The 23,155-nt window shown below is 46.1% G+C and overlaps 12 protein-coding genes across 12 annotated transcripts; all 12 read right to left on the minus strand.

The window, feature by feature from the left end:
• Window positions 1-1,055: 1,055 nt before the first annotated feature.
• On the minus strand, window positions 1,056-3,536 carry TbgDal_IX70 (hypothetical protein, conserved; the record flags this gene model as incomplete). The annotated part of the gene is made up of 1 exon (XM_011777906.1): window positions 1,056-3,536. The coding sequence occupies one exon, from the start codon at window positions 3,534-3,536 to the stop codon at window positions 1,056-1,058; it is 2,481 nt and encodes an 826-aa protein (XP_011776208.1).
• Window positions 3,537-3,964: 428 nt separating this feature from the next.
• Window positions 3,965-5,578, minus strand: TbgDal_IX80 (hypothetical protein, conserved; the record flags this gene model as incomplete). The annotated part of the gene is made up of 1 exon (XM_011777907.1): window positions 3,965-5,578. One exon carries the CDS (start codon window positions 5,576-5,578, stop codon window positions 3,965-3,967), a length of 1,614 nt encoding a protein of 537 aa, XP_011776209.1.
• A 494-nt stretch (window positions 5,579-6,072) lies between these two features.
• On the minus strand, window positions 6,073-7,086 carry TbgDal_IX90 (hypothetical protein, conserved; the record flags this gene model as incomplete). Its single annotated transcript, XM_011777908.1, has 1 exon — window positions 6,073-7,086. The coding sequence occupies one exon, from the start codon at window positions 7,084-7,086 to the stop codon at window positions 6,073-6,075; it is 1,014 nt and encodes a 337-aa protein (XP_011776210.1).
• Window positions 7,087-8,546: 1,460 nt separating this feature from the next.
• On the minus strand, window positions 8,547-9,851 carry TbgDal_IX100 (hypothetical protein, conserved; the record flags this gene model as incomplete). The annotated part of the gene is made up of 1 exon (XM_011777909.1): window positions 8,547-9,851. One exon carries the CDS (start codon window positions 9,849-9,851, stop codon window positions 8,547-8,549), a length of 1,305 nt encoding a protein of 434 aa, XP_011776211.1.
• A 309-nt stretch (window positions 9,852-10,160) lies between these two features.
• TbgDal_IX110 (hypothetical protein, conserved) lies at window positions 10,161-10,676 on the minus strand (the record flags this gene model as incomplete). Its single annotated transcript, XM_011777910.1, has 1 exon — window positions 10,161-10,676. One exon carries the CDS (start codon window positions 10,674-10,676, stop codon window positions 10,161-10,163), a length of 516 nt encoding a protein of 171 aa, XP_011776212.1.
• A 107-nt stretch (window positions 10,677-10,783) lies between these two features.
• Window positions 10,784-12,154, minus strand: TbgDal_IX120 (Monooxygenase, putative; the record flags this gene model as incomplete). The annotated part of the gene is made up of 1 exon (XM_011777911.1): window positions 10,784-12,154. The coding sequence occupies one exon, from the start codon at window positions 12,152-12,154 to the stop codon at window positions 10,784-10,786; it is 1,371 nt and encodes a 456-aa protein (XP_011776213.1).
• A 303-nt stretch (window positions 12,155-12,457) lies between these two features.
• Window positions 12,458-14,350, minus strand: TbgDal_IX130 (hypothetical protein, conserved; the record flags this gene model as incomplete). Its single annotated transcript, XM_011777912.1, has 1 exon — window positions 12,458-14,350. One exon carries the CDS (start codon window positions 14,348-14,350, stop codon window positions 12,458-12,460), a length of 1,893 nt encoding a protein of 630 aa, XP_011776214.1.
• A 444-nt stretch (window positions 14,351-14,794) lies between these two features.
• TbgDal_IX140 (hypothetical protein, conserved) lies at window positions 14,795-15,721 on the minus strand (the record flags this gene model as incomplete). The annotated part of the gene is made up of 1 exon (XM_011777913.1): window positions 14,795-15,721. The coding sequence occupies one exon, from the start codon at window positions 15,719-15,721 to the stop codon at window positions 14,795-14,797; it is 927 nt and encodes a 308-aa protein (XP_011776215.1).
• Window positions 15,722-16,015: 294 nt separating this feature from the next.
• TbgDal_IX150 (conserved hypothetical protein, unlikely) lies at window positions 16,016-16,390 on the minus strand (the record flags this gene model as incomplete). Its single annotated transcript, XM_011777914.1, has 1 exon — window positions 16,016-16,390. One exon carries the CDS (start codon window positions 16,388-16,390, stop codon window positions 16,016-16,018), a length of 375 nt encoding a protein of 124 aa, XP_011776216.1.
• Window positions 16,391-17,374: 984 nt separating this feature from the next.
• On the minus strand, window positions 17,375-19,747 carry TbgDal_IX160 (hypothetical protein, conserved; the record flags this gene model as incomplete). The annotated part of the gene is made up of 1 exon (XM_011777915.1): window positions 17,375-19,747. One exon carries the CDS (start codon window positions 19,745-19,747, stop codon window positions 17,375-17,377), a length of 2,373 nt encoding a protein of 790 aa, XP_011776217.1.
• Window positions 19,748-20,200: 453 nt separating this feature from the next.
• TbgDal_IX170 (hypothetical protein, conserved) lies at window positions 20,201-20,671 on the minus strand (the record flags this gene model as incomplete). Its single annotated transcript, XM_011777916.1, has 1 exon — window positions 20,201-20,671. One exon carries the CDS (start codon window positions 20,669-20,671, stop codon window positions 20,201-20,203), a length of 471 nt encoding a protein of 156 aa, XP_011776218.1.
• Window positions 20,672-21,142: 471 nt separating this feature from the next.
• Window positions 21,143-22,540, minus strand: TbgDal_IX180 (protein kinase, putative; the record flags this gene model as incomplete). The annotated part of the gene is made up of 1 exon (XM_011777917.1): window positions 21,143-22,540. The coding sequence occupies one exon, from the start codon at window positions 22,538-22,540 to the stop codon at window positions 21,143-21,145; it is 1,398 nt and encodes a 465-aa protein (XP_011776219.1).
• Window positions 22,541-23,155: the final 615 nt, after the last annotated feature.

The raw sequence follows: 23,155 nt of genomic DNA on the forward strand, positions 1-23,155 counted from the left end.
ACAGAGAGGTAAAGGATGTAAAAGTAACAAGAATTTATGTCAAAAAGAATTGCTAAGCGGTGTTTATGGGGGTGCGCCTAATTGAGGGAACTTCCCGTTTAGTTTGCATTACACCGCACCCCAACAACGTTACAAGAAATATATACATCCCGTGCCAGAAGGCAGTGCATGTAAATGAAAGGAATCCTCAGTCCTACTTAATAGCGGCATCTATAATATCGGATGTGTCTCGCAGCTTCGGTTAATGACCGCGGAAAGTGATGGCAAAGTCCCACAACAACATGGGAAGAAAGAAAAGTTATACTTATGTTGAGGAATGAGTGGAGATTAACGGTATGATTCTTGTCTCTTAGCGCAAGTCGTGTTGGTGATTTCGCATGCATCAAACCACCCGAGGGCAAGTGGCGCAATTACAAAACCATCATAAAGGAGTGTCGTGTCATTCTAACTTTTACTGCTTGATGGGGGAAAAAAAGAAGAGGTAGGTGCAAAAGCGACATCAAAATAGGATATGATACATCTCCTTTTCATCCATTTAGATTTTCTCGCTACCAATTTAGCCAGTAAACGTTTGTGTAAAACGAAACCACGCCTCTCAGTTATTTCCTCACATTGCTACAACTTTAGTAGTTGCACGAACTTCTAGTGATTATAAGGGAGGGGGAAGGAAATTTATACTGAACAAAAGGCATTTTCTCCTGCCTCCGACGCGGTGTCAGTGTATGGGTGGGAATGGTCTTCCTTCCGTCACTCAATGGCAGCAGCTGACGTTAGGGGAAAACAACAAACCCAATAAAAAAGAAAAGTTAAATGTGGATGATCAACAAACGGCTCAACTGTAAAAAACAGCAAACTGATAATCGTATAATAGTGTCACTTCTCTAAGTTTCTGTTTCCCTGTTCCCCCTTTTTTTTTTCGCTTATATTGAGTTCTCTTCATTTCATCTTACTCTATCATCTTTGCATACGTTCGGTATTTCATCTCATCCTTTAGAGCCTCTCTCCCCCTCTTTCCTCTCCCCCCCCCAATTGCAGAGGGAGCATAATATATTCTACTACTGTGGCTGCTTTACTTCCTCTGCCACGACACCGATTTTAACGGGGTAAATGAACTCAACCAACTTATCCCAAGTTACTGCCCGAGTGTTCTCCATGTTCCCGTACTCACTACGTGTGCAAAGGATCATATCTGCCTCGCTTAAGTTGCTCTCAACTGTGGCACCGCCCTCCACAATGATGAGGTTCGCCGTGTTGAGATGTCTGGACGAAACAAAACCCTCACTGAATCCAATACGTTTCCGTGCGATCGGCAGTTTCACATGTCGGAAACCATACGACAATTCATCAAGCCACATTTTTTGTTTCGTTGACTCATGTACGTATGCCTCGGGAAGTATCCAACACCCGCGCACAAGAGCTGTCAAGAGTTTTACTGTTAACTGCCCGTTGGTGACTAAGTGGGTTAAATTCGTGGGGACCGGTGAGTTGGATTTACACTCGGCAACTGTGGCGTACGGAAGCTTGTGAATTTGCTCAAGTAACTCCGTTCCGTCAAAACCGCTGATTGTAAAAACACGTTGCTCGACGGATCGGCTCCTCTTCGCTTGTTTACTGGCGGATGGAGGCACATTAGCCGATTGTATGCCCCGAAGGCACACGTTCCCACCTCCAAAATGAAGAGACACGGGCGAATGCGAAGCGTTCCGCACCGAGCGGCGGAACTCCTCATCCAGTCGCTTCTCAAGCAGGGAACATCTACTCGTGACGGCAGCGAGCTCGATTTCCATATTCTCCGCCCTCTTGCACATGGTAAGATACTTGACGCGCAGTTGCTCCAGCTGTTTATCAGTTTGAGATGCCTGTTCGACGGCATGCTGCAGACGCTTCCTATCACACTCCGCTTCCTCTAGCTTGGATCGAAGATCAGACATATTTGTGATTGCTTCTGTCTCATATTTCATTTTTTCTTGCCTTACAGCGGACAGCTCACTCTCAGTTTGCATCAACTTCACTTGCGCCGCGGCCAACTTTTCCTTCAATTCCAGCATATCCTGTGAATAAACAGTTTCAGTCAAATCGTACTGTTGCTGCAAGTGCTGAGTGCGCTCCTCAGCCTGAAGGAGTTCGCTGCGTGCGGTTTCAAGTTTATCCGCCGCAGAGGCGCGGTCACGCTCAGCGGCTTGCAGGGCATTCCTCATCGTGATGTTCTCACTTTCCAGATGGCTTAGTTGCTCTTCACGCTGCACTATTAGTGCTGCGGCTGCGGATAATTCTTCCGCTGCCTTCACTGCTTGGCGCTTCAAAAAGGATGTTTCTTCTTCCAAAGACACCCTCCCATTCTTTGCTTCCCGAATGAGAATTTCGGATTCCTGTTGCTGCTGGCATAAAGCAAGGTGGTGCTGGTCCCGGATACTCCTTAACTCCTTTTCGTGTTCTTGGGTCATTTGTTTAGCCTCAGCTTCGAGCATGCGAACACGGTGTTGTAGATTTGTGATCTCCTCCGAAAAAGAACCGGATTTTCCCTTGAAGACCTTCAACTCCTCACGGAGCTCATCAATGATTTCTTCCTTGGATGAAATTATCTTCTTCATGCGGTCGTTATTCGTCGCCATTAGGGAGTCAAGAGCTTCACTTTGGGAGCGCTCAGTCTTCTCGACAAAGATCTTGTGCATGTTTTCCAATTCTGCATAACGAGTCGTGCACGATTCCAGGGAGCGTTGGAGTTCGTCACATTTGGCTTGGGTGGACTTAATATTGGCACGAAGGAGTTCATTCTCCCTACCCAGACGGCAGGCTTCTTCACGACTCTTCACGTTGCTTTCGTCTAGTGCCTCGATATCTTCCGTTAGTTTGGTTATTTGCTCGCGCATGAACTCCGTACGGCCACTGCCTTCAACTTCCGAGCGCCCTTCCACCTCTGCTAACTGACGGCAGTGCTCTTCTTTCATAGCTTCCAACTGCTGTTTGAGGAACTCCTTGTCTCTACTGCTTTGAGAAATCGATTTTTCCAACTGCGCCTCTGAGTTTCGCCGTGCTTTGGCCTCCTTTTCAGCTTTGGCCTCTGCTTCGTCAAGTTGCTCCTTAAGAGTTCTCGCGTATTCACGCGTTGTTTGTAACTCCTGCTGTGTTTGTACGAGCTCAAACCGCACAATTTCTAATTCTCGCTGGTTACCGGACCACCTTAACTGCTCACGCTTCAGTTGAGCGATACGCGCTCGCAACTCATCTATTTCATGAAGCGACGCAAAACTTGCATTCGACACCGACTGCCTGCACGAAGCTCGTTGAGAAGTACTGTGAATAAATCGCGCTGAGGAGGGACCTGAACTCCCTCCCAATTCTTCCACCTCCTTTGCCATGCCTTCTCCCACCATCAGCAACTCCCCGGGTCTCGAATTCTCGTCCGTCTCAACCCCTCCTCCAGTGGCTTCCGGTATGGGATCGGCGAGGTGAATACTCTTTTGTAGCCAAAGGCTGTCCGACTCACTGATGCTCATTGAATCAATGCACTTACATTTAAACACATGCGTTGCCATAGAGAAGGAAAGAGAAAGCAGTTAGGATAGCATGCATTCACAACGAATAGTGCCGCAACACGAGTGAAACATGTATGTTACCACCAGTGATGCGGCGGTTACAAGTGCAAGTTTCGGTGGGGTGACACTTACATGAGAAACAAAAGACATATATATTTTTTGTTGTTGCTTTTGTTGTTGTTGTTGTGCCGTGGGAACACCAGTTAATCATTTATAGTTACGCTGCATAGGAAAACACGCACAAGCATAATATGCCGGTGCATATTAAGAGACCTTGACACACCATGCAAACCTACTACCACAATAATACCTACCATCCCATGTGCGCAATAATGAATACAGAAAGACGAAAATCAAGTGAAGGGGAGTGGAAGAAATAATGGAGCGAAGGTAAACGCGAAGGTTTACCATTATTTTTTTTTTTCGCTCTACGCACTGGGGTGCATGACCTGTTTCACCATTTTTGTGAAGAGCCATAGTTGCGACTCCTCCACAGGGGTAGTTGAGCCCCTTGTTATCAGTTCATGAATCCGTGGCCTCTGTTCATTTTCGGAACCATGTGAAGAAAACGAACTTGGAACGCAGAAAGTGACACCGTATTTTTTCAACATGGAAGGATCCGCCTGCACTTGCTCAAATATGGCATTCCATGTCTTTATGTCCCCTTGACGAATGACGTGGACATAGTATGTGTCTGCCCTCCGCTGTAGCTCTTCTTGGTCACGCAAATAAAGTGGTAGTATTTCCTCAGATGCGTCGGTATCGACGAAGAAGCTCGTGCGCTCATCATATGGGGCAAATATGTCTTTCGAAAAATGTGTGGGAGAAAACTTACCCTTCTCCCGTGAGAGATCTTGTGAACCCACACCGGCTACCTCCAATTTTTTAATACTCTCCAAACGCCGAACTCGTCCACCCAACGCTGCCGATTTATCATTAAGGAGTCGAAGAAACTCCGAAACATTTGCTGAAGTTACCTTCATATGAATACCATTGGGAACAAGTTCAACCAACTTACCACCACGTGGCACACTAAAGGTTAGGTTCTGTTGTGCGATTGCTGGGCCAAAGATGTGACCATTTTTGATTGCCTCCACTTTCGCTTGGAATTCAGCTTCTGATACCACGACACCAATGAGGGTGGCATCCACTGGATTGGGTTGTTGTAACATTATCTCAGAGGGTGAGGGATATTTTTTGACGGCACCGATGTTGGAGTTAAGAAGGGCACTATCCGCAGTGGAGGGAGGGGAAAAGAGTTGATCAAATCGCTCTTTTTTGGCGTCAGAAGCACAAACCGCAACCGCAGCACCTTTAGGACGACTGCCGTGCCTGGTGTTTACATCGCAGTGCCGTGCCATTGTTGAAATTTCTGTCACACGGGCATTGCGGTACCGTTGTATTTTCTCCAAGTACATTGGTATATCATCGTAGCTCACATTAATCGTAGATCCATTCTCAATGAGCTCATGGACGGTGCCATCAGGTAGTGGTGCCACCCACTTCAAGTCTGCCTTCTCGAAATCCTCCCGGTTATGCGTGAGGAGGGCGTCAAGTTGACTAAAAAAATCCCTGTTTGATGTTGGAGAAAGCAGCACCTGCGGTTGCTCGGTAGCATATAAGGCGTGGTTTCCAGTTCCTTTATCCCCCACAATTGGAACAGGCGCAGATCGCTTCGAAGCTTCCTTGAAACTTAACGATGGTGCGCTGTTTTTTCTCTGGATTTGATCACTGATAAAGTCCATTGCCGTCTGTCCCAAATTCACTTCGCAGATGTCAGCAACAGTAAAAAGAGACACCGCCAGCCGACCAATTAAAGTTCTCACTTCCTCCTGTTCGAATCGGGATAGTGAGAGAGCGCCTTCACCCTGTTCTGCAAGATTAGACAACTCGCCTACACCCGACATCATTTGCAGTAATAAACGGCATAAGGATTCATTATTTGCGTTGATACCCATTAACTCCATTCGCTTCCTGTTTTCAGTGACAATGTCTTCAATAACTAGCATTCGCCTTGGTTGGGAGGCATCTCTGAATACCATCGCTGGAAGTTATTTCTTTTAGCCGTCACCGTATGATGGGGTATTTTACTTAGATGATGCCAGAAACCTCGTGTAATTCGTTCATATAAATATATATTAATGAAAGTGGTGAAATTAAGAAGGTGATATAAGAGAGAAGGGGGAAAGAAGTATAAGCAGGAGGTTTTAAAATGCCAACTAAAAAAAAAAAGGAAATAAAAAGGGAGGGCATTGAATTGCCCACCGTATCACTGATCCGGAAAAAATATTAGAGAGATGAGCACCTGAATAACACCAGCAAACCAGCAACCAGAAAAAAAAAAAACAAAACAAATGAAAGATGGAGTCTCCCAAAACCCTCTTTCGAACAGATGGGCAGAACGGGAGAATCCCTGTAACTCCTAAAAAGAAAAAAACTGCAAACACTCGCCCCAACGAGCAACAGCGGTTCCCAAAAGCAAATAAAACCACAAGCTGATATCCTTTTTTTAAAAAAAAGAAAAGAAAAAAAGACGTTACGGTGTGGGAACCGAGTTGCCAATTGCTGCATCCCAATACTGTTGGACGAAATCATCAACCGCTGAACTTCCAGCCCCACATTCGAGTCGCAACCCACTCAAACGGCAACGCGGCACATCATCTCTCCGGTTGTCGGGAGGGATAATGCAAGTTGATGACAGGTTGTCAAAAAAAGAAAGCAACTCCACCATTAAAGGAGAGACACTTACTTGCAAATCTTCGGCACATCTGTGATGAAGCGTGGAGCGAGCAACAACTAACAACCGCATAACCTTCTCGTGATTTTGCATTTCCTTCTCACTACCAACAATAACCGAGTAGTTGTGGCGCATGGTAGACTGCATTGCATTCCTATCCAAGAAAAAATCCTCTTGAGGAGTGCCAGTGGATGCTACTTGAATACAATATCGACACACGTCTGTAAGTGCACTCAACAATAACGCCTCCGATTCGGTACTAGCTGTTGTTGAAACAGCTTTACTATATTCTTCCGTAGCAGTTCGAATAAGTTCGGCAAGATCCTCCACCAAATTCAGCCTGGAGAGCACAAAACGTACTCCACCTTGACTCTCCACCCACTGATGGACGTATTGACGGAGAGCGGCAGCCATTGGTGGTGATCTTAAAGCAGGAAACGTATTTATATGTTTAAATGTTACAAGGAAACCAGCAAGGGCCGCTGTTGCAAGTAAGGTGGTATGAGTTTCTTCACCCTTTCCTGCTGCTACAAGCTGAAGAACGTCACGTACCGTTTGAAGTATTACTCCAATTTCGTACCACCGTGGAAATTCTTCGTTCAAAAGTTTCTCTAAAAGTTGCTGTCGCCTCCGCAAATGCACAATGCAAAACGTTGTAATTGCTTTCTCTTGCAATGTCGAGTCTGAATCCACTTTTTCTCCATTAGCAACACTGCCCAACAGAGTTACAGTTAGTCCAGACGCCACACAAGGAGATAATAAAGAGGGAGAGGAATTCTCCACAGGCTCACCTGAAGAATCGGCTGAGTTCATTTTTTATCGTGTTGGCTACGTGGGGCCCAAATTACGCCACGCAGGCCGTACAGGTGCCTCAGTATAACTAATCTTCACGCACCTGAACAATGAAACCAAAAATAATAAAAAGAGAACGAAAACCGGAAACACCGACAAAGCAAAAAAACAAACAAACAAACCATTCAACAGAAAAATAAAGTCAGCAACATGAGGGAAAGGGGGAAAAAAGAATACTTACATCAATGACACTAACAGCGGTAGCAACAGCCGCTGATGCAAATAATGAGGCATAAAGTAATTGCACCACGGCAGAAAAACACCAAAGCCAACCTATTCAACTGGATGCGTGCAAGTGTAGCAAATGATACCTCACTCAAATGCCTGTCCGTCGCCTTCGGCCTCGAGCAGCGGTACGATTTCCTGTAGTTGCTGCAATATTGACGCCGCCAGTGATACCTGTTGTGGTTTCATTGAACACAACGCCATGCAAATTTCCCACCACATGTTTTCCTTTTGTGCTGACAAAATCCAACGGCTGTGCTAAACCAATATTTGCGCTTCGCAGCATTCGTGGGTTAAATGTATTGGCATCAGCTTCCATACTAAAGAGTAACTTGTTTTAAAGATGAAGTAGCATAAGGTGATGTGAGATATAAACAGCGGAGAGGGAAAGGAGTAATAACTCACGCGAGCAGAAAATAAAGTGCTGAAAGACACGGCAACAACAGGTTGAGAAGAACGAATTAAGGTGCGCATGTAAACGGTAGTTGCTGAGCGCGTTTGCACAGACGGAGTCGCAGCGACATGAACCGAAGTCCTGCCGTTTCCAACTACGTCATAGAGTCGGTGCGGAAGCAATTCCTCGTTCGTGTTAAAAGAACAACAACAAAAAAAAGAACCGAGGGTGTCGAAATCAACTCCAAACTTGATAATTCCAACAACATTCTGCGATCATACATATATAAACCAACTCTTGTATTGTATGGGGTGGGGGAAGGCATACCTGGCGCAGCTTATGCTCATGACAAAACTTAAAGTGAAGAGTTATTTCTTAACTTAGTGTTCGCAGTACCGGGCATCACACATTGGGATATGGTGGAGCCAACAAACATAAAGTGGATTTAGTATGCTCTAAAGTGGCATATTTCTCTATCTTCGAACAATAACAACTACATGTGGTAACTTGAAATGAACGAAACTTGGTGAAGAAATAAAAAGTACATAAACGATGAAATTCTCCTTGTTAGCAAAAGAAAAAGGGTGCAGGGGATTATTAGACAATTTCAAGAGTTTGCAGAACAGGGTTCAATAATTTGCTTACAATAGTTATAATTACGATTACGGTTAGTCAACGTCTTTTTTCTTTTCGCCATACGGTGCGCACAAGCAAGCACCTCACAATGCACATCATTCACCTTTAACTCCATCCACTAACGAAACTAAGAAACATTTCTTGCTCTCATGAAATTTGAGTACCCTCATCGAGGAATGTCACCCCTCTGACGAACCTCAATGGGATAACTCTGTACGGAGGGATAATCGTATAACATCTTATGGTCCTCAAGTTTTGTCTTTCCGCTCCAGAGATCCACAGAACTAGGATCAATACCCTTCTCAGCTGCAAGCTCATTTTTCAGCTCCCACACATGCTTCATGGGGTCAACCATTTTTCGATACGCGTTGGGGTAAGGGTCATGAGCAATTCCCGACTCTGTAGTATTGTTTTGCTGTTGGTACTGCCTCTGGTTGGTGTGGGAATTATTCGATGGCATTCGGGGTTGGTGTTTATTCATTTCCAAATCAAGGGGTTTCTTACTTGTAGAGCCCGCTTGGATACCTGGTGGAATCCTTCCTGACAGCACATCCCTATACCTCTGCCGTAGTGACTGAGCGTCGAGGCAGTCAGAGAAATTCACACCCTTTTCGTACAATTCCTTTGTAATATCAGTTATTTTCATCGTATCCGCTGGACTCTCCTGGGGTTCTACCTCCACTTCAATTGTTTCCACCTCAATCTCCTCCACGCATTTCCCCTGCGTCTCATGATTCCTCGAAGCCATATCCTCAGTAGGCATTACACGCTCCGCTTCAACCTTTTCAACTGCAGGAGCGCCGCCACTCAACACCTCAACAATTTTGGGTGGCTCCACATCAAAGTCACTCCCCTCACCACGCGTTTCATCCTTTTCCGATTCCATAACTGGTGTTTCCGTAGAACACGGAGGAGAGGCAAATGAAGCAGGTTTTGTTGCTGCTTCCGTCCCCCATATGAGGCGAAGAAGGGCATCGGCTTCTGCTTGAATGGAACGGGCCTCGTTTTGAAGATTCGTTAAGCGAGACGTGTACGCTTTTAGGGAGGCGGAGAGGGTAGTGCATTTTCCTTTAAAAGATTCGTCGTCGATATTAGCGCGTTTGAGACCTTCTTGAAGTGAACGCATTGCGGTGCGGGAGGCATCATTCATATCCGCCAAATCAAGTCCTTGTCCTTTGCATTCCTCCTTGAGAGCTCCAAGTTGCTTCGTTAGAGTGTCACGCGCTTCGCTCGCAAGGTTCAGTAATCGCAGACTACAGCAATAACTGCGGAGGGCATCGCCGCGCTTGAGCCTCCGGAATAACATTGGACCGTCTAATGTGTGGTGAAGCCACCAAATCTCAGTTGCTAGTCCACGGAAATATAACTTTCCAAGTGGAGGCAATTCTGTTTTCAATGTCTCACAAGAAGTGGATAGGCAGGAGAAAAAAAAAGGCCTCACTAATGACATAAAATGTTCCCCCCCCCGCATTAATGGAAGTGAAGAAGGAAATACGCACGATGAATCGGATAAAGTATTGCCATAACGCACTACAAACCGGAGGGAGGAGAAGGGTAAACCAGCATCACCTTAGGAAGGCAATTAGGTCCCCACTTTACCACTTACACTCAATTTTAACACCGTGATTATTGTCTCACGTTTTTAAATACCGACTATATTCTCAAGGAAGAGAAAATAATGGAACGGCACATGCTAATCTCGGGGAAGAGGCATCCTGAACCGGCAAATCACACATCCCCTTGCTCAGTTGAGTACTGATGTCAACACCGGCTTCTCCAATCAAGCAATCACAACATCACGCACACCATTGAGTGCGTTGCATCGCAAAAGAAAAGCATGGCGTTCCTCCTCATTGCAAATAATGCGCACCGTTAACGAACACGTGGGACATTCCGCAACAACTGAGCCCTTCGCGAACTCACTTAGGGAGAGTTCAAATAGATCACCGCAAGGACATGGGTAACGCAACTTGCCGTCCTCCAGTAACATGTCGGAGAGGGCAACTTCTTCATAAGGTGCGGCGTGCATCTTCTTATTCCCACTTATCCTGCTTTGGAAACCGTTAAGGCAACTTTCTTCTTCCCTCCTGCGTACAACTGTATGCGAATGATTGCCAGTACACACACGCACTACTTTTCCCCCTTTGAGAAAAAAGTTTTCTTTTTGAAAGGGAGGGGAAATAGAGAGGAGTGTAGAGGTCAAAGAAAGAAGCAAGCAAAAATAAAATAAAATGGAACGGAAGCGATTAACCAACCGTCGAGAGAAACCAAGCTGCATCCAGATTATCAACTTCATTATCGTAGTTTGCCTCCCTTTCCTTCCCTGGTTTATTTACGCCTTTGTAGACCAAAATACACGGTGGGTTACGAGAAACGGGTTATCGTTAAAGAAACAAAATTCCGTTAGTTCCTGTACGCCGTTTCCATCTTGATCTTAGGATCGACTTCTAGTTGCTGGGCACTATATGACCAGTTAGCCAACCAACGCTGAAACCACACCAAACTTAGCGAGGGAATCACATTCAACATTCCGTTACGCAGCCAAGTATGCGAGAGTGAAGTGAAGCGACGAGCCCTCCGCGACTGACGAATATACCCCTCAATGCGGCCACGCCGCACTGTTTCGAATTGCCTAAATGCGTACTCAAACCCTGCGTCATTGCATAAAGGTACGTCAACCAGAGAGGTTGATAACAAGGCGGCGTCCTCCACACAGAGAGAGGCATCTTGTGCCAAGAAGGAAGGCAATGAGGCATGAGCTGCCTCGCCAATAAGAACAGCACGTTTGTTGTACCACCGTGGCATCACAGGTACTTCCACAAGCTCGGAAGGTATCGCCAATTCTGCACGAGCAAGTGTATTCGTTATATCACCACCAAAGGATGCGAATTCCCGTCGCAACAAACTGCGGTAAACCTCTCGTAATTCAATGGGGTCCATCTCTTTGCTCACATCAACAATTTCTGTTGGAGGGTCATACAGCGTGGCCGAGAAGGCAAAGTGTCTCCTTCCATCCCACTGAAGAGGAATGCAAGACAATACGCGCCTCTTCCCCCAAACCTCAGCGGGAGACTCACCTGTAGGCCACGGCTCGTCGCCAAGTTCCACATACCCGTCCACTTGTGTCATCCCCAGTGTTCGACAGCTCGTGCCAATGTACTCATCTGGGTAAAGTAACTTACGAACTGTACTGTGTCCACCGTCGGCTCCAACAACCACGTCACCCCACTCGGTTTGCCCATTATCAAGTACTACGTGTACGCCGCCCTTAATGCCATCATGTGGTCTCAGATCCACTACATTGGCATTGAAGCGTATTTCCTGCACGTATTTGCGTAAAATACTTCGAAGATAATCCGCACTAAACGTTGTACGTAGTGGTACACAGCCAAGATCCTGTTTTAGTTCCTCAGCTAAGCGACGTGATACGGTTGAATCGCTGTTAGCTGGTGGGGCCGTACTAAGTGGCACACAGTCCTCTTGACCAAGCGCCTGTAGTTGCACCACCCTATTTCGTACCCTCAAAAGCCATTGCAAGCGCTCGTTCTGTATACCGAAGTGACTCTCGGAAATTGCATCACCAGTGTAGAATCCGTCATCCAACTCGAATGCTTTAAAGCAACTGAGTGCGTTAGCATAAAGTGTATAAGGTGGCTGGTACGTCGCCCGTAAAAACGGCGACTGCTCAAGCACTACACAATCGATATTGATACGGCGCAGGAAAGCTGCGAGCGATAAACCAGACAAACCTGCACCAACGATGACAACACGCATAGCCACCCTCTTCCGTCAAAAACTTAGAGAAGAATAGCAGTATAGTGAGGAAGAGAGGAGGTGCGTAAGCAGTGCATACATTAATTTTCATTATTGGGTAGAATCAAAAGTGCCACCACAGCTCCACAGATGACCAGAATGTGCTTAATATAACCCCTTCACATAGGGAGAATATACCTACCACAATCTCAGTTGAGGTGTCACTCTTTAAAGTAAACGGCGCAGAAGTTACCGCAGGGGGCACAAGGTTCTCAACAACCGGATGCAGATTTCTCCAGCGCCCTCTTCCTCACGTACAGTTCATCACTCCTCCCATAATCCACCACTGTAGAAGGCACCCGCTTCACTCATTGTATGCTTATCTGGTGCCTCATCAACTTTACTGTCAGCCAGCTCCGCCTCTACCTCAGTCACTTCTACCGTCTCCGCAGGTTTTGCTTCCTCACACACGTCAACATCACTCGCTTTATCAAGACCTTTACACACTTCGTCCGTGACATTAATTGCCGTCTCACAATTATCAGCGTCACCGGAAAGTTCTGCCTGTGTGGACTCTTGCTGTGCCCCCGCCTCAGCCCTATTGCTCCCCTGCTGCACCCCGCAACACCCTTGTTGCGACTCACGCACCAAACTGCAGCTTTCCATTACCTTTCTCGCGAGCACAATTCCCGTGGCAAGTGAAGAGCGCTCGTCACTTAAAGACTCGGAAACAGGAAGGGTCAATTGTATGCCTGGGTTCCCTATCAACGCAATGGAAGCGCTGTTACCGTCCAGGCTGATCAGTTTCCATCCAAAAAGTTGACACAGCGAGCTGCTCCTTTGCATGGTTTCCTGAAGCAGGGACCTCCGCACCTCCTCCAAAAGCGAGTTAAACACGGCACTGTCCTGCGGTCTGTCAATCGAACGCACAGCCAATTCATACCGTCTCTTCCATTCCAATACTTCGCTTTTATAACTCTCTGCTGTACGGCGTAGAGACGCCACTTGTTCATCCGCCTGTAACTGCCTCGCCAATAGAGTTTTAAAGCCTTCGTCAGACGTTCTCTGTCTCTTACGCTCCGGGCCTGTTTCCGAAACACTGTGATAAAATAGTCCCTGCCCCTCTGCATGCCTTTGGTGCTCGTCACGAAGTCGCTTCAGTTCTCGACTCAACTCCGACAGTTTTTCGACGTCCCGGGCCAGCGTTTCAATTGTAGACCCGTCGCCGCCCGCACAGTTACGATTTATTTCACGGGAAAGAAGTAACTCACGCCCCTCAGCAACTACCAGGCGCTGATTGAAGCATTCTTCTTGCGTGATGAGGTACGCCCTGAGGGCTTCCGCACTACTTACAACATTTTGCCTTCGTTCGCTTCGAAGAGCCAACAACTCATTGTAGAGAGGAATAATACTATCCACACCTTCTTTGTTCAGCACCAACCGCACCTCTGCCGTGCTATCCTGTAGTTTGCATAACTCTTCCTTAATATTACCAAACGCCTCTGTTTCGCATTGCAACGGTTCTGGCGCTAGGGACAAAGGTCTACCGGAAGGAGCTCTGTAGGTAGTTTCCGCCTCTGAAGAAGTTGGTGTTGCAACAAATGCAGTGTTCAACCCGATTTTAGCACCTGTTAGATCTAGTTCACTGAAAAACTTGCGCGTCCTCTCCATGGAATGTTGGATTGCGCCGAGCCACTCCGGTTCGTCATCCATGTAAGCGGCTGCAGAAGAGTCCGTCAATGCTTCCTTCACGTGCCCTGAAGGCGGTGGGCGCCTGGCCAATTCCAAGAGTCGTTGTGACAGGTTCAGAAGTGTGAGGTTGCCAGAAGAAGTTATTTGTCCCTCAACATCGTTACAAGCGCCTTGTGAAAGTTTGTTTTGGTAAGTCGAACCAGTAACTGAGTGGAAGAGCTCGGCGACAACGCCGGTCAACCGTCCAATTGCATCCGATTCCAAAATTTCCTCGGTGTTCGTGCCCGTGTCAATTTGCATACGCGATGCCTGTGCGAAGCTACAAGCGTTAGCATCTGAAGTTCGAGTTAAGCCAGCCTGGTTTCCTACTATATCCGCACCACTGCCCGCTGTGGATGAATAGGAAGAGTCACGTGGTGATGACGAGGAATGCGAATCTTCTATCACGTATACGTCACTGCTATTGCTGGACATCGACCTAACTTTCTCCTTCCCTTTTCTAATTGTAAATTTCTTCACACACATTTTTTTTTTTACAATAGAAGGGAATGCAGCAACAAAATCTGGAAGTGGTTGACAAGACCCTCAAACAAGCAGGAAAACAAGACATGTTTTCAGAAAGGGAAATCGTTTCGTTCTGCTGTAAGGTGGAAGGGGAGCTGTGCGCGCAAAACATATAATAGTCAAACATTCACAAACTTTGCCGTCACTACCATACACCACTCATTAGAACCACTTCCGTTCACTTCAAGGATGTCCACTGAAGTCAACTGCACAAACTCATCCCGTAAATAGCACTAAAGCCTTCCTTACCCGTTGTGTGACAACGAAACACAACCCGTCACATTCCCATCGTCGGGTTTGCCATACAATTTCATTCTCAAAAATACCCAACAGAGACACAAGCAGGCAACATCAAATCAATCGCTGCACGCAAAACGAAACGCGTGATATGCGTTCTTGCAAATGTTATGGTGGGGCATGAGACTGAGAAACGTCACCAACATGCAACTTATCATCAACACCTGAAATTCCTTGCGCCGTGCTACACCTAAACTCACTTTTCTCATTTAGAAGCTGCATAACACGCTCCCACCGTTTTCTGTTTTCATCTGCTTGAGACCGCAGACCGGAAGATCCCAACTCTGTTATCACTTCATCTCCCCCGTCACCGCGTCCCAGCTTATGGGACAGCGATTGATCGAACGGCCGCTGCAGATCGGATTGCCGAACAATAAACTGCTGGTGCGTTTCACTGATATTCCATGGAGGGCTGTGATGGACCTTATTACCTTCATGCGTTACATGAACATCTACCAACTGCGCCGATGACTGAGCGTGCCATTCAACCACACGCCGTTTGCCCCTTTCCACATCTTCAAGAGTTATATTATCCCAACGAGTGTCACGAGCACGTTGTAAAACCACCTTCAACTCTTCGAACGGATCGCATGGCACCACCTCTCGGGTCCGCCACACATACAGCGCTTTCGCATCATCGTAGTGGGCAGTGGCACTGAATTTTACATAACACCCCGGTGACACTTTCAAAGTATTGGATGATTTCTCCTTTCTGCAAACATCGCTCACTTGCGGACCAGTCCCGCCAGACGAAGTCAATGGGAACCAAACGCTCACACATTCCTCGTTGGAGGGAGAGAGGGGCGCAGCCGCGTCCATGGGCAGTTGAGATGTCCCTGATTTATCGGTGAAGGAGGCTCGAAACCACGAGGCTGGTGGGGATAACATCAACAGAAAACCATAGCCGCGCTGCGGGAAAACCTTTTCTACAACTCCAATGGCCTGCAGTGGTTGTAAACTGTGAAGGTGACCCACATGACGGAAGAAACATCTCCCAACGTTCGTAAGCCCCCTTTTAATCCACCGCTGAGTCATTTCTGCCTAACTATTGGTACACACATGCAATAAAACGGCAGACGTAGTGGGACAAGACGTCACGATATTAAGTAGTTAAATAACAGCAGCTACCGTCGAAAGCACTATCTGGCACTTTCACGCGATAACGCTCAAAGCGGAGGAGCCAGTGACAATTTTCCTGAAATAATACGTGGTAGAACCCACTGCAACAAGTCCAAATCACAATCTTAAGCATATATATGTATATATATATTTACTGGAAAACGACAAATCTGATATCAATTATAACTTTAGTCGGCAAGAAAATATCGATCACACGGCATCCAACCGCAACCACGAGCAGCAGCCAAGGCGACTTTTTTGTTGAGCCGCTGCTCCATCAAAGTATCCCGCGTAAAGACTTTTCACCTCTTGGCAAGATGTGTTAACCTCGGCTTCAGTTACAACATATCTCCCTAGTAAGCGAAATATATCGGCATCAACAGAGGCTTGATCAGCATCTAAAGATCGTAATATGCAGTACGTCAGTGCTTTCTCCTGCAAAGCATTTGAGAAGTAATGAGGTAAGCCACACATCCCTCCATCAACAACTAATAAATCATGTGGGATTTTCTTCAGAGGCAGTGATGCGGAATATGGCGCATGCGACGGCAACTCTTTAGTGGCCCCAAGACAAACCATTCCCATCACTAAACTTCTACGACCTACGACGTAAAGTCGAAAAAATTATGATATTTACAATAACCAGAGAAAACAGTTATTTTCCACTTGAACAAATGTTCCCCTCAACAAACCAAAGAGCAAACAACAATAAACATACCATTATAAACAATTATAGAAAGCTACAAACTCACAAAATAGAAATAATAATAACAATAGTAATAATAATTATTATTATTATAGTTACGTCGCGCATTTTATATACTAGCACAAACAATTACGGTATCTCGTGCATGAGTAGGTAGAAACTTTATGAGAGCGACGGGGAACTAATGCAATTCGTAGCGGATGTTAAGGCAAATACCGCAGAAATCAGCAACCTCAGCCATGCCATCATATTTCCCGCTGCGCAACAGTCGAAATAAGAGAAGATAAGCATATAATGATTGTATGATATCATATGAAACACACACTCACACACAGGATAACACACTACACAACTGCAATCACACACACACACATATATATATCATTTCCTTATGCAAAACATAAAATATCATGCACTAAACGAACATAGCATATAAATTGTATCTATATTAGACTAATAGGAGGTATGCAACGTCAGAAACCCACTGCAAGCGCACAACTATACATAAGTGGTGCCAAAGATGGCAAACATGAAAAGAGAAGAAATGTGTGAGGAAGAAGGATATCAAGTTAGTGGACAATATCAAAGGTAAACACAGCACAAAGTAGCCATACCCACAACAACCACAACACAAGATTGAATTACAAAAACAAAAGCATAAAATTTTAGCCACAGGGTGCGCGGCGGTAATAATCATTTGAGGTTTAGGTTTAGAGAGACACAAGCACGCCACATAACAATACTAATATCAACTAAATAATATACATTCACATCCTACACTAACTGATTCATAACAAAAATTAATAAACAACTCAAAACCTAAAGCGAAAACAATATAGAAATCGTTAAGAAATGTATCATCACTACGAAGAAGGGGTTGTAGAATCCGCTGCAACATCACCACTGAGTGTTGACCGAGGGCGTGTGAGATGTTGCCACACCCACCTTACAGGTTTGAATTCCCGCTCAATTACTAATATCCACTGCCAAATAACAAAAGCAAACACGGGATACATGGGCCACAGTAACTTTGCCTCAGCAGTGTAGATGGCCTCCATGCCTTCACCAATAATGTAGCTAACAAACTTACCGAGTTGAACGAGCCCAGCGATGCAGGCCACAGATAAAGCATCTGCCGCACACCACGACGCGGTAACAGAACAATTCGGGTAAGTAATGGCAAACAGAAATGGAGCCAACACCGTAGTAAGAAAACAAACTGTCAAGATGGTAAACGACCCGGATGTGAGTTCAAACATTGCCATGTCACGAGAGTCAGGTTGCACCACCGAGGCCAAGCCACCCACGTTGTATCGCAAACAAGGTATAAACCACATAAGCAACACACACACAGCAGTGGCAGCGCCATTTAACCCACGTAATACAAATCGCATCAAGTCACACTTTTTACCCTTTGATGAATTCGTATCAAGTTCATCATCTCTCTCTGCTTCAACCACATCATTCTCACTGTGTGATGGTTCCGACGGACTGCACTTCTGATCCAGTCGTACGGAAGTATTACGACGCCATAGGTATAAAGCATAGTTTCCGACGAAAATTGTGAGAATTGTAGCGAAGAGGAAACAGTAGAATCCAGGTCGAATGTGCACCTCCGCTATCCCCGATAACTCCAAGCCCCCGACCATCACAACCATCGCAAACGTATCAATGAAAGAAAACTTGCCTGTACAGTCAAGTAACCTCACGAATGCATGTTGAGGTTTTCGAAAACCAAGAGTGCATACAAGGATGCATAACAGCTTCACATATGGATAAACTCCGCTAAAAAAGAAAACAATAACTGCAAAAACTACAGAACCTGAATATATTAATATGTGCGTAGTTTCCATCAAAGAAAATTGCATGATGCTTATTTCACCTCCCACCACAACTGCGGCAGCTGTCGTGCTGTTGGACCACACAAGTAAGAATGTAGCACTTAGAGTAAGCAACAACAACAGACCATCCTCAGTAAGTGCTCGGCATTGCGAAATCGGTGAACCATCAGTCAGTGTTGCGGGATCCTTTCGATGTCGGTAGATGCTCCAGCAAATACCCAACGCGAATGCAACAACCGACATACAAAGTGCGGTAAGCCAAAGCGATAGGGGAGGTACATCACGTACTTCAGCAGCATGAAGCAAGGGAAGGGGTCGTCGCTCCTCCCCAGCAGTACAGTTCGATGCAAGCACAGAGTTAATAAGGCTCCCCACATGTGGAAGCAACAGATCTTCCATGTTGTTGCCAACCACCTTGTTTATATCACCAAGACCGACCGTTCTCAAATTCTGCAACAACACAGCATCGGAACACGGTATGGTACAATTTAGTTTCGCTTCATCACTGCAGCGAACATCCGTCACCACAACATCCATAGACATGGTAAAACTACTCGGAATGTCAACTACTGCATTAGTGACATTCACGGCAGGAATCATTTGACTAATATTGGCCACAAGACCATCCAGTGAAAGAGCTTTTAGTGCGTCTTCCACAGAAGCCAGTAAAGAGGATATCGCAGGAGATAAGGCACCATCCCCATACAGAGTCATGTTCACACCGTTCGGCAACGTGAAGTTCGTGCGAGTAGCAGTGTCTTCGTGCATTTTCGCACCGAGACGAACACCAAAAACAACAGGAATATTGTTTACAACATTCGTCACACTCCTGAAAAATGGAGTAGTGTTCAAGACAACAGCGCCATCAACAGGGGGAGGAGCTGGTTTCTCCGGCTTCACTTCACTTCTCACAAATTTATTCCCCAGTAACGGAAGCTGCCCATCGCACACTATCGTTTCGGATTTTTCTTCAATAAGTTTTTTCATCACTGGCTTCATCACTTCCAGTAACAAAACCTTAGGAACCATATTAATGTCATTCACCTTCACATTAAGGCTGCAGCGGTCCACAATGAAGTTTGTAGTAAAACAAAGGTCGTCTAACTCCCTTCCGACGGTTATTTCGCTGGGGTGCACAGCCAAGTCAACAGTAATATTGGTTGAAGCAGCCCCCAATTGAATGCCGGCCGAACACACAACATTGGAAGGTTGGTCTATTTTCACAGAAAGTTGCGAAGAGTTGAGTGTACCACTACCTTCGCCGATGCTGACGCGTGAACATGAGGCGTTATCCAACTTCACCGTCAAGAAGGATGTCGAAAGACCAGGAAATTCGAGACCCGTCAATAATACCGAGCTCCACCACACGGCAAACAACGGACATGCAGCTGACATTATTGGACAGGGGGTAATCGAGTCAATCCCTTTCCGTGTGTTTACGGACACAGCACAGCCAGATCAAGTGTCTGAATGGCTCTTAACCGAGTGACCACACTACTCTCCCTTCGGTTTAAGTGTTCTTCTATAAACGCACAGTTACCTACAGTTACCTAGAGCTCCACTGTAAAACTATTGAACAAAACAAGAAAATTGGACAACGCCACACATAAGTGAAGAGAGGTAGGAACCATATAATACAGAAACATCAGAAAGACATTTGAACAGGCATAGGGAATGGGGATATGAAGAATACACATATGAACAAAGTTACAAAGGTATTCAGGCACTTAATTCGGTACGATAAGGGAACAAAAGGGTTATTCAATCCTCTGTGCAAGACAGCACCTATTCGTTACACCTATTACACACTGCACACCGGAGCTTTATAGATTACTGCAATTATTCAGTTCAAAGTCTACCTGCACGCTTTGCTCTCGTAGAATCACTTCCCTTAGTTGCCCTCTTCGCTTTGCTACGTTCATGGCGGGCACGTAACTCAGCGCGCCCAATCGGGTTCTTACGCAACACGTTAAGGGCGATATCACGCACCTCAGGGGCCACCTTCCCAACAACAGGCACCGCCCGACTGCGCTGCGCATATCTCACAGCCGCCTTCGTATCACCCTCTTTTCTCTTTTTGTGCCGCAAAAGCAATATGCGTTTTGACACATCGTCTTCCAATACAACAGATGAGGGTGCGACCATTCCTTCAGCAGCCTCCACGGCTACAGCGCTGGCGTGCTCTTCTCCTTCGCGTACGAGACGAGCAAGACGCCATCCCTCTTCTATAGACACAACCCGACCAGCAGGCAGTTTTAATCGTGGTTGCAGTACCGTCTGCCGAAGCATCTGCTTACCTACAATATCACGCAGTGCCATGTGAATCACACGGTAAACCTTTCTCGTCAGGACAACAGGAAAAAGGGTATGTAACAATAGGTAAAATTTTAGAGTACTCGCATGCTAAGAGAGTAATACAGAAACATAGTAGGGGAAGTTGACACTTTCATTTATTCAAAACAATGAGGTTGTACCTCGCAAGAATAGGGGAAATGTCAAGGAAAGTAACCAAACACAAGTCAAAAAACAAAAGACGAATCTTCCTCCTCCACCCAGCAGACGGGAGAGGTCTGGGGTATCAACGAGGGGAAACAAAAGGAATAAAAGCAATGTCAGTGGACAAATTAAGAGAACGAAGCACAATATAAAATAAAATGGAATAGAATGGAATGGATCGATAACCCAATGAAAGCACTGCAAACATCCATAGATAACTGTAGGTAGGAAAAAGAAAGGTAACGAGATGTTTGCTCACCGCTGTAGTCGGTAGTACACATTAAGTAGGCATGATCACTTGACAATCTTCTGCGATACCCACGAAACAACCTGCTCCACATCAACATGAGGTTTTAGCCACAGTAATACTTTGAATAGACCGTTCTCAAGCAACTCTTTATCATGCCTCCGCTTGGCAATAAGAACATGCACAAGCAAAAGGGTTTCGAGATCTCCATCAAGCAACTGCCGTAGTTTCGCAACCCATGCTTTGTCTCCCACACCCTTTTCTGCTACCTGAAGCAATTGCTCCAGCAAATTGGAACCCAGTTTCTCACTGTCAACTGATGCTGCAGCAACCCTTGGTGTAGCTGGTGTGGCACGTAAAGATTGCCTGCACTTTGGAGAGACATTATGTTTAGGTGAGCCGCTGTCAGGGCGAGGTTGGGGTCGACGTACAGGTGTGACAGGCGAAATCCGGCGTATTGGAGACTCCATAATCGCACGCAGTGGAGAAACCTTAGGGGCTTCGCGACACACAGGTATGCCTTTCTCCCGCACGTATGACGTCAGACGTGATGCGAATCCCACGAGCAAATCATACGCAGTAGGCCGGCCCCTCTCGTTCTTGCAAAGGCATGCCTCCACAGCGCGTACGAGACACGTTTCGTATCGCCCTCGCGCTATCTGCCTAAGACAAGGCATAGGGTCCATGTTCAGGATAGCATGGAAAGACTGTTGCTCCGTGTAGTGCTTCTTCCAGAAAGCACGTTGCCGTGTTAGGAGCTCAAAAAAAGTTGCACCAGCGGAAAATATGTCCGTCTTGCTGCTGTATGCCTCCCCGGCAACAATCTCTGGTGAGCAGTAACAGGGAGTTCCAACACGCGTCTGTGCAAGTTCCGTCGTCTGCTGCAGCGGACGTGCAAGCCCATAGTCCCCGACAAGGGCCTTCGACACCGACCCCTCCTTGTTGTCATTACGAACAAGAAGCAGATTGGCAGGTTTGATGTCGCGGTGAATTATGTGCTGCGCGTGACTGTGGTTCAGTGCTGAGAGTATCTGCAACATTATCATCATAGCGAGTTCGTTAGGGACAAACTCCTCACGAAGGGAGTACTCACGAATAAGCCCGTGTAGGTCACCACCATCACAATGTGTCATTGCCAAGCAAACACTCCCACAGTGTTCCCCCACACCGCTTTCCACCCAAGCACCTACGTACCGCACAATGAAGGGATGATTCAGCGACCGAATTGCATCAATTTCTTTCAATATCATCGCTGCACCGTCAGCTGGAAGTATACCACGTCGCATCACCTTCACAACGAAGCGCTGCGGATATTGAAATGCACTTGCTGTACCAGTTGTACATACAGGCCTCGCAAGAAAGACGCTTCCGTTTGCACCAGATCCGAGCAGTTCAGCGAGTACAACCTCCCGTCCCAATAAGCACCGTTCGCACACGCCATCCATCGCTATAGACACGACGAAACTAAGAAGCTGCGTTACCGGCTGCACACGCTACAGATACAAATACACATACACACGCACACGCACAAGTGCATACGGAAAATAACAGAGACGAAAAGAAGAAGTTGCACAGTAGGTAATAGCACGCTTTAGCACGTGTTTAAATGCTTAGAGGATAACCGCAAAGAGAGAAAATGCATATGGACAAGTGACCAGAAACGCAAAGTCATTGTAATAGCCAAACTCCACAGTGTCACACTAAATTTCCTATAAATTCTTCATAATCCAGCACTCCACAGTCAACGTGTGTATCGGTCACAAACTCACAGCTGAGGGTTGCAAGAGTGGTTGGTTAAATCCACCAAAAATATGTGAAGGGCCATGAATTTTTTTTTCCAGGAAATGAAACATGAGTCGGGAATAGGAGTGTTTGTTTGTTTTCAGGAGGCGAGAAGAAATGGAACTGACGTTACGAAATACTACACACTCTTCCTTCGTTTATCAGCTAGTGAGATAAAACGTGCTCGATATATCGTATCAGAAACGAAATTCACTTCATGCACTAAAACAATGTTTTGGAAAAATGCTTCACTTTCACTAACGCGTAACGGTAGTTTT

Source organism: Trypanosoma brucei, chromosome 9, assembly GCF_000210295.1.
Source record: "Trypanosoma brucei gambiense DAL972 chromosome 9, complete sequence".
NCBI classification, from domain to species: Eukaryota; Euglenozoa; class Kinetoplastea; order Trypanosomatida; family Trypanosomatidae; genus Trypanosoma; species Trypanosoma brucei.